General features: G+C 40.0%; 1 protein-coding gene across 2 annotated transcripts; it reads left to right on the top strand.

The window, feature by feature from the left end:
- The first annotated feature begins 253 nt into the window (after window positions 1-253).
- On the top strand, window positions 254-9,558 carry LOC104438916 (senescence-associated carboxylesterase 101-like). Of its 2 annotated transcripts, none has more exons than XM_039308809.1 (5): window positions 254-392; window positions 6,425-6,607; window positions 6,753-7,119; window positions 7,529-8,083; window positions 8,378-9,558. In XM_039308809.1, exons 2-5 carry the CDS (start codon window positions 6,585-6,587, stop codon window positions 9,374-9,376), a joined length of 1,944 nt encoding a protein of 647 aa, XP_039164743.1. In that variant the 5' UTR covers window positions 254-392; window positions 6,425-6,584; the 3' UTR covers window positions 9,377-9,558. The 2 variants fall into 2 exon arrangements, with proteins under 2 accessions (XP_039164743.1, XP_039164741.1); XM_039308807.1 differs by having other exon boundaries at window positions 256-392; window positions 8,375-9,484.
- Window positions 9,559-9,832: the final 274 nt, after the last annotated feature.

Below are 9,832 nucleotides of genomic sequence, written 5' to 3'. Positions count from 1 at the left end.
AAATGAATTCGACTAGTGCTGAAAATTTTGTCTTAGAACTTATAAAACTCGTGTTTGAGAATTTCACGTTTTCACATGAAATTGGACTAGCTAAAGTGGATAGATCATATAAAAATACCCTGTTGACAGTCAACCGCTACTTGAGACATTTGTAATGGTGGCACTCTTATTTTGTTGCCGAGAGTCGACCGACACCTAAATTTTGTCATTTTTTTTTTTTTTTTTTTTTGGTTAGGAAACTTTGCCTATTTATTTAGGCCTTAACCGCAAGAAAATTGGGAATCCAAGAGAGAGACTGAGAGACGGACTCGCCGAGAGAGAGAGAGGAGCCTTGGCCACGCGTGAACCCCAGTCCGACGAGCTCTTCCGGTCGAAGTCCTCAGGCTGAACCGGTAAGCCCCTTTGTCTGCCCTGTTCGGACCCTGTCTTGGGCACGCCGCGAGTCCGGCCCCGCCGGTTCTACGTTGAGCTGCTATGTGTTGTGGTTTGCTTGTCGAAAGTTCCGGTCCGGATTTGAGTCTCGGTCGAGCCGAAATCTCTCGTTCCTCTAGCGTATTCCACCTGTTCGATAGAATGCTTAAGTGAGATCTGGTTTTCGTCCTCCCACTTTTTGCCGAAATCGAGTCGTCCGTGCGCGTCGTGTTCTATTGGGATGTTCCAGTGGGGTTGGGCGACCTTAGGCGTCGGCCGTGTAGCCGTTCGCCACGTTCCCATCATCGCCGTAGTTTGTTCGGTGTTTGGCCGTGGTATGGCTCTCGGCCGGCGGCGGGGAGGTCGGCCTACGAGTGGTGTTCGGAGTGGACGACGCCGGTTGGTGACTCGGTGGTGGCCTGAGCGCCGGCGAAGGCTCGTCTAAAAAGGGGATTGCTGTTTCGGTGAGGAGTTGCTGGGAGGGGAAGGAGGGGTGTCGCAGAGAAGAAGAAATAAAATATTTTTTTTTTTAAAAAAAGAAGAAAAAAAGAAAAACATTTTAAAAATTAGGTTTTAATCTGAAGCGGGTCGGATCCGGGTTAGCAGGTCGGATCGGGCTAGGTCCGAACCCCTTTTCCCGACTATTAAGGGCATTAGAACATTAAAATGCTGAAATATTTTGAAAATTCAGAAAACTTATGAAAAATTATAAAAATAGAAAAATGTAAAAAAATGGAAAATTCAGCAAAAATTCAGAAAAATCAGAAATCTTTTAAAAAATATTAAAAATTAATTTTTTTAAGTAGTTCTCTCTTAGAATATGTGAAAATCTTTGATAAAAATCATGCTAAAAAATTGAACAAATTCTTAGAGTTTTGCCATAGGGTTCTAATGCTTCCTCTTTTAAGACGAACGATCGGCTTTTTTTTTTTTTTGGTCAATCATACTCTATTTCTACTCTACACTCACTTTCACTTTTGCGCTGCCTGGCTACGGTCGTGGGAGTCGAAACCCACTCCTGAAACTTACGCGTCCCCACCCCATCTCCCCTTGAGAAGGTTGGGATTTAAATCCCTCACTTCCTCCTTCTATGTTGGAAGGGTGGCTACTAGGACGAATCCTAGTGGTTAGACGAACTATCAATTGGTTGAGCACTTTTATTATATCGATTCTATTTTCCCCTCAGCCTAGTTAGAATGGGTATTTTTCTTAGCGTTAGACCTCACTTTGCCTCGCAACGTTTTTAAAGCTTTCATTGGTTACCAATTATGCACCTGTATAATTACCTCACATGTTAGTAGATAAATTTAAAATTAATCGGGATTGTTTGATTTTTTTTAAATGAATAGGATTAAGTACCAAAAGAACACTAATTAGTATAACCAAGTGCTCGATAGATTCTCTAGTTGTGTGGGAACTAAAATATACTCACATGCCTCACTTGATTTCTAAGTGACTCAAATAAGTTAATGGCGACTCCTCATTAAAAAAATTCTTATAGTGTCAATTTGAATACCTAACGTCATGCAAGCTATGGAGAGTCTGCACCTAAACAAGAGCAATAGGCCCACATTTTAGATAATACTCCTAAACCTATGTCTTGCCTCCCTTACTTGAGTGCTTACTTGAGTGCTATAACATTTTAAAATACCATGTCTTGTCTATGTATATGAAGATGATGCTTGGCACAAGTAAAATACTCATTCGTTAGTTACAGCCAAGAAATATCGATGATTTCTTATTTAAGGAGAGAGGGCCTACTTAGCCGTTGCTTCGTTGCAAGACTGACAGAGACGCGTCGCCTGAATTGGAAGACACCAAGTCAACGTTCTCAAAAACGAGTATAGCAAGACGACATTCTAATTCTACAGCAAAGCATTCTGTGAGTGAAAAATAAAAAGGAAAGGGCATAACACCTGTTGTCTATATCGTTTGGGCTGATATTAATTCTTGCCGTTGTGTTATTTCCTCTCACTTTTTGTGCTAGAACTTTTCAATTTGAATAAGATGGCAGACGGAGAAATATGGCTTGTGTATTAAGAAGGGCCATGATTTCCTCTCGTCAGTCTTCTGATTAATGGGTTACCTAGATGGACATCACCAGAAATTTTCATGGATAAGTTTAGACGTGGGCTGATGTCTCTCTAAATATCTGGACTAGTCAATATTCCTTTTGCCCAGATAAGTTACTACTTTCCCTATTTCGTTACTAGCTTTAATGTTCTTTTTTTTTTTTGAGCAAATACTAGCTTTAATGTTCAAAATGTGTTTTTAATGGCTAATTTATGAACAACTTAAAAACGTACTATTGAATTAGACATGAATAAAGTCCCAAGTTGTTGGATATTTACTACGATGGTAGTGGAACTATGTTGGTATTTAAATTATAAATTCCAGTTTGTTTATAATGGGAAATTACTTACTTTACTGGTAATTACTTGTAAGCGGACCTATGCGGGAAAGCTACTAATTCCACGCCGAGTTTTCTTTTGAGCGGTAAATTTCTACGTAACCGGCAATTTAGGGTGCGCATGGATTTATTTCGTGCTTTTTTTGTTCTGAACCAGAAACAAAAAAGTGTTTGTTAGGAACAATTTTTGAACAAAAGAACGCGTTTGGTAACGTTTGGTCCAGGAATAAAAAATGAATGTAAACACGTTTGGTTAAATTTTATTATTTTTTCCTTTCTTTTTATTTTTTCTTTTCCGGCCGGTCTGACCTCCGGCGGCCGGCCGGCGGGGCAGCGGCCTCGCCCGGCCACGCGAGGCTCGCCGGCCACGGCGAGGCCGAGCACGGCCGTGGTTGGGCGAGGCTCGGCCTCGCCTTAGGCGGGCGAGCTCGGGCTCGCCCGAGATCAGCGAGGCCGGCGTCGCCCGGCCCCGTGAGCTCGGGCTCGCCGGATCTGGCGGCTCGAGCTCGCCCGGCCATGGCGGGCCGAGCCTCGCCGGATCTGGGCGAGCCCGAGCTCGCCCAACCAAGGCGAGCTCGGCCTCGCCGCGCGGGCCACGCCGAGCCTCGCCTTGGCCGGGCGAGCTCGGGCTAGCCCGCATTCGGCGAGCCCGAGCCTCGCCATGGCTAGGCGAGCTCGAGCTCGCCAGATCCGGCGAGCCGAGCCTCGGGGGCGCGACGCTCGGCCTCGCGGATGCAGGCGAGGCCGAGCCTCGACGGCCGGTCGCCGGCCATGGCCGAGGCCGGCGACCGGCCAAAGAAAAAGAAGAAAAAAAAAAAGAAAAGAAGAAGAGAAGAAGAAAGAGAGAGAAGAGACGTTTTTTTGTTCTTTTGTTTCTTCCGAAGTGTTTCTTTTCGGAGAAACAACTTTTTTGTTTCTTTTTTCTGTTTCTATTTCGTTCGAAACAAAAAAAAAAGAACAAAAACGCAACCAAACGCGTTTTGTTCCTTTTTGTTCAGGGAACACTTTTCGTACAGAAGTGTGCCGGAAACACTTTTTGGAGTGTTTCCATGCATGCCCTTACATTCTAATTGAAGTTGTTAAGTTCCATACTTTGTCAATAACTTTGTCGGTAAATTATTAATTTCATTTTTTTTTGAGTGATAAATTTCTTCATAAATAGATAACTTACATTTTCAGGGAAAAGTACCAAAAAATTCTGAAAACTATTGCATTTATATTAATTCAGTCTTATACATTTCAATTGGATTAATTTAGCCCTAAATCTATTCACGTTTTACTAATTGAGGTTATTCAACCAATTTAGATTGGAAATTGCTGACATGAACGCTAATCATCCTACGTGGTCCGACCGGCACTATGCGAATTTTTTAATTTTTTTTTTTGATTTTTTATAATTTTTTTTTTGAATTTTCCTTTTCTTTTTGCCATTGGCCAATTACCAGCCATAGGCTATGGCCTGCGACAACAAGCGCCAATGAGCCAGCCATGTCTTGTGCATGGTGGCTAGAAACTAGCCACTAGCAAAAATAAAAAGAGAAAAAAAAAAAAGCGAGAAAAAGGGGAAAAAAAGAAAATTTATTAAAAAAAAAGATCATTATAAATTTTCACAAGTTGGATGCATCCACATCAACCCAAATGGACTTAATTGGTAAAATATGAAAATGTTTAGGACTAACTTAGTCTAATTAAAATGTTCATGACTGAATTGATATTAATGCAATAAGTTTACAACTTTTTTGGTACTTGTTCCTTTTATTTTACATAGAATTGATCAATTTTCTTTCTTTGCTTACTACAATAAAATTGGATCTTGGCTGGTAAATCATTAGTTTCACTTGTAACTTGCTATCTTCACCACTAATTTCTCGTTTCTGAGTAAATTTTTAAAGATGTTGATAATTTACTAACAACATTTAACTTTTGTAAATTATGACACTGTTCGTAAATTACCATCACCATACTTGAACAACGGGTTGCCAGTTACATGATTTTACCTGTATTAATTAGAATTTACTGTATAATGGACAGTTCATATTTTGGCAAATAGAACATTAGAATTTTGCCTAGGTAGCCATCAATCGAGATCTAGTTGGAGTGATCAAATTGATCTACACCGATAAATTTAAGGTGATTTTATTATGGTTCGTATCAGCCGGGTCGAGTCAAAGCATGTGTAGTTTGGGTTGCCTTGTTGTACCCCCTATAAAATGCCAAGGGAAACGCAAAGAATAGTTTATTTCAGCCATATACTACATTTATAATATGTATTAATATCACGAAAAACCCAAAACTAGTTAACTTGTGACAAATTTATCCAAAATTAATTTTTATATCATCAAAAACTCTAAATTAGTACATCTTTGACAAATTTATCATAAATTGATATACTCGTAATAAATTTACCCCATGTTAATTTCTATTAAATTTGAGTGTCAAATTACTAAATTAGATGATATGTAACAATTAACTAGTATACTAGTTTGAGATTCATTCTCCGTTTGTCACAGTTGTACTAGTTTTGTGATTTTTTGTACTATTAATCCAATTTAAGAAAAAGTATATTTGTCACAAATGTACAATTTGAGGTGTTTTAGGGTCAAAAAATTAGTCAATGGTAAATTTGTCACATATATACTAGTTTAGGATTTTTTGTGATTATTTGGGATAAATTTGTTACAAATGTATCAGTTTAGAGTTTTTAGTGGTAAAAAATTAATTTGGAGTAAATTTATCTATGGTTTGGAGTTTTTCGTAATATTAACCCTTAAAACATTATGTGCTCTCGCTAGGGGTATGCAAATTAATCAAAAACCACCCAGATCGGCTAGAATAGGACCGGACTGGACTAGAACCAGTGATTCCCATGGTCCTCAATCTAGTTCCCAATTATAGACGTGGAACCATCCACTCACCCACTCGGCCTAGACCGATATCTATATATATTTATTAAAAAAAATCATCTAAATTACTTAATTATTTTTTAGTTATTGAATATTATTAACTAATTTCGTCTCTTGTTAATAGGATTAACCCTCTACTTTTTTTTTTGTCATTCTAATAACCATGTACTTGCTTTCTCAACCACAACAAAATAAACAAATGTGGAGGAAAGAGGGGACCAATTAGACATGTCCATAAATATTGCAGCGCTTTGTTGTCATGTATAAGATTAAGAGCCTATGGCTCATTTTAAGAGCATAAATAGAAACTAGGTGCACCATAATATAAATTGATGAATGCAATTTGAAGGTATTGGAGACCAATTCAATGGACCCACTAGACCGCCAGTTTGGTCCGATTTTTGGGTGGATCTATGGAAACAATAAGCGGTTCCCGATTCCAATTTTTCGGAACCAGTCCTTAGTGGTCGGTTCCTAGTTCTAAGGTGGGAACCCCCCACCCAAACCATGCTCATCCATAGGCACGCTCTTATTTTTTATTGTTTTATTGCCTGTGGGTCTTTAATATCTAGTGGTTAGGGCCCTAGAGAAGAAAAGGAAAAGAAATGACATTTCATTTTGGCTTTTCCCCCATGGATGATGACCTTGGAATTGAAAAATCGGGTTGAAGACACTGAACGTGAACGTATGATTCTTACAGGAAGTTTTCATCACATCTAAATCTCAGCCAAGCCAGCTGGGTGATTTGGGAGATTTATCAAGCAAACGGGCACTCGCATTATTTGTCTCTGGAATGAGGTTAAAAATGGAGGCACGATGGTAAATCGCCGTGTCTGTGCGGACCCAACGAAGCTCTGAGAATGGACCGAGATAAAGATTCGCTGTGCGTAAAGAAATTCTTTCTTTTGCCTTTTGTTTGTGAAACAGAATTCTAGGTTCGGCAATCGGTGAAGAGACAATGCATTTTGCATGACTTTACTGCTAATCCACGTTCTTGACAAGTAGTATGTTGTTTTCTTGATCTGCAGATTTAGCAATGGACTGTATCTGGCAAACTTGGCTGTGTCATCAAATCTTATTCAGGATTCATGGGATGCCATACCCAAATTTGAGCAGCGAATCAATGAACTCTGCCTCTTGAGTTGTGTAAAGAGTGTGTTTCAAGACCGTGTAAAAATCAAAGAAGCTGGCCACCCGAACTACAATGTCATTGCCTTTGTCACCTCACCAGTTACTACAGGCTGTCTTGAAGAGGAAAGAGATTTGGTTCCTTCATTCAAGATCCCCAACTTTAAGTTCCTATGCTCCGAAAGCAGTCCAACTTTTCATATAAACAAAGCTGCAATTTCTCTGTTTAACTCTCTTCGAGATGAGCTCTCTCAACTCAAAGAAAAGGTGGCAATTTTATATATTCTCTCAAGTTATCCATTCTAGTTATCACTATTATCAGCTGTGAGATAATAAGTACGCATGTATCTAGGAATTGCTGCTTACAGAAATCGTTGCTGAAGTAGACATGCTAATTATTGCTCCAATTGAGGAATTTCGAGTTGTTCACCACTTATCATTAAGCCTATTAGATGAGAAGTGAAGCACTGTTTTGCTATGGAAATGATTTTTTTCTCATTGTTTTGAGCATAGTTGCAAAAATCCCTTTAAATTGAATCTTTCATTGAACTTAGTCATATGATTGCGTAGAGTTTCATTTCATTTATTAACTGTGCATATTTATCTCATCTGAAAGACGGTATATGGCATCTATAAGTTGAGAATATAAATTGATGCTTATTCTGCTTCAATGCAGGTTGTAGCTTCAGCCAAGTCTGAGGACTATGTTCCCTATATTATTACAGGACACTGTTTGGGTGGATCCATCGCCTCCCTTTTCGTGTTATGGCTTCTAAACACACTCGATACAACAAAGGGAACACTCCCCCTCTGTATCACTTTCGGTTCACCACTCCTTGGGGACAATGCCTTCCAACAAGCCGTATCGCAATATTTAAAATGGAATTCTTGCTTTTTGCATGTAGTTCATAAGGATGATTGTTTTCCTAGACTATTCCTTCACCCTTCCACCACTAACCCAAGTCAATACAAACCTTTTGGTACCTTCCTTTTGTGTTCCGAATCAGGTGGTGCCTGTTTTGAAGACCCTAAGTCCATCATGGAGCTGCTCATGTTGGAAATTGGTTTTGGAAACCAAGAGTCCCATTGTGTCAATTATAAGACTGTCATCCAACGGCTAGATCAAAGATTAATTCGCAATGATTGGTCATGGTTGAATGGGCAAGAAGCAGATTCGTATAAAGCTGGGGTTACTACTCAAGTCATAGCGGTCAGCCTCGAGGCAAGACAGGTATCTGAACTTGACCTTCTTCTCATGGTTACATTCCATCAAGGGCAAGTTTGCCTTTTAGCAGATAGTTGTGTTGCTTGGAACGACACAGATATTTCACGTAGTTGTGTTGCTTTGAACCACACAGTTATCCCACTTTTGCCATGTTGACCATGTTTTACCAAAATAAAACGCGGATCAACTAATTCAGACTTTTAGCGGGATAAAAGGAAAACTTGCTGAAGGTGGAAGCTTCTACATGTTATGAATGTTTATAAATTTTGACTGAGTGGATTCTCATTGCAATGACAGCAGCTGAATGAGGGCGGTACTCTGATAGATAAAATAATAGAGTGTGAACGAGACGTCATAAGACAACGAAGAGAGGCATTGGATCCTGCCAAGCAGTTGGGCAGAATGAAAGTGTACCTAACTTTCTTGGAGTGGTACATGAAGGTATGCAAAGCAAATGGCCAGGGTCCTGGTTACTATGACAGCTTCAAAAATGCACGAGAAAGGCGTGACAATGTAGTTGATAAGTACAAGACAATCCTCTCGGATTACTGGGAGCGTGTGGTCAAAGAAGCGGAGAAGAAGCCTCAAATATGGGGCAAGCCCCTGCGGCGCCGTTGGCTCTTTGGAGGGACAAATTACCGCAGGATAGTGGAACCACTGGACATAGCGGAATATTACAAAAGGGGCCGAAAGGATTACATTAATCGGGGAAGATCAAAACACTACAAGCTGCTAGAGGATTGGCTGGGCGATTATCTGAAAAATGATCCCAAGGACGAGGCTGGTCTTTCGGATTCGAAATTGAAAAACATTGAGTCGATTGTGACGGAGGATTCGTGCTTTTGGGCACGCGTGGAGGAGGCCATCCAGTTGAGCAGATTGCCGGAAAGCGAAGGATCATCAAACAGGTCCAAAATAGCGAATCTAATGGAGTTTGAGGAATATGTTATGGGTCTGATCAAGAAGTACAAGGTTTCGCCTGACATATTTTTGGAGAAAAGCAGCTATATGCAATGGTGGAGGGAGTATGTGCAGATCCTGGAGAAGCCAATGATGGGTGATTGGTGGAGGGAGTATGTGCAGATCCTGGAGAAGCCAATGATGGGTGACTCTCACAATTCACAGCTTGTTGCTTTCATGAGGAAGGGGCGCTACAAAAAATATGCTGAAGGCTCCCCAAGCATATTTCCAGAAGGAGCCAAAATCTCTCCATCATTTCCTCCCCGTTGTCTTACCCTTTCCCTGCTCCTTTTCCTTTCCCTCTGCATTTGCCTTTACCTTTTCCATTTCTCTAAGTAAATCCCCAAAAGGACACCTGTACTGATGTGCTCGGCAATTCTAGGCACGCAGACTTCGATCTCAACATTGAACTTTGGGATGTGATATATATGCCTACTGTATTCTTTATAAGCAAACTTGTGAGGAAACGTCACTTTGTAGTTTTGTAGTACCGTCTGTTGGAATAATTAAATATCAAATCACATCTTGGTTAATAGTTTAAACTTTTAGAATAATTAGCAATGGTCTCACAAAATTCTTACATGATATCAGAATTGGAAATCCTAAATTTGAATTTTTTCAAGCCTCATTTGTCTCCCAATTGAATTTTCATGCTTAGTACTAGGCAAAAGGACCAGATTAAGTGTGAGGATGGTCGTGTTTGAATAATTAATTATTAAATCGTGCCATCATCTAACAATTTAAATTTTTAAAATAGTTGACAGTGGTCCCACCAAGTTATCACATGGTATCAGA

This window comes from Eucalyptus grandis, chromosome 3, assembly GCF_016545825.1.
Source record: "Eucalyptus grandis isolate ANBG69807.140 chromosome 3, ASM1654582v1, whole genome shotgun sequence".
NCBI lineage: Eukaryota > Viridiplantae > Streptophyta > Magnoliopsida > Myrtales > Myrtaceae > Eucalyptus > Eucalyptus grandis.
The sequence above is the reverse complement of the archived record's forward strand: the minus strand, read 5'-3'. Positions and strand labels throughout refer to the sequence as shown.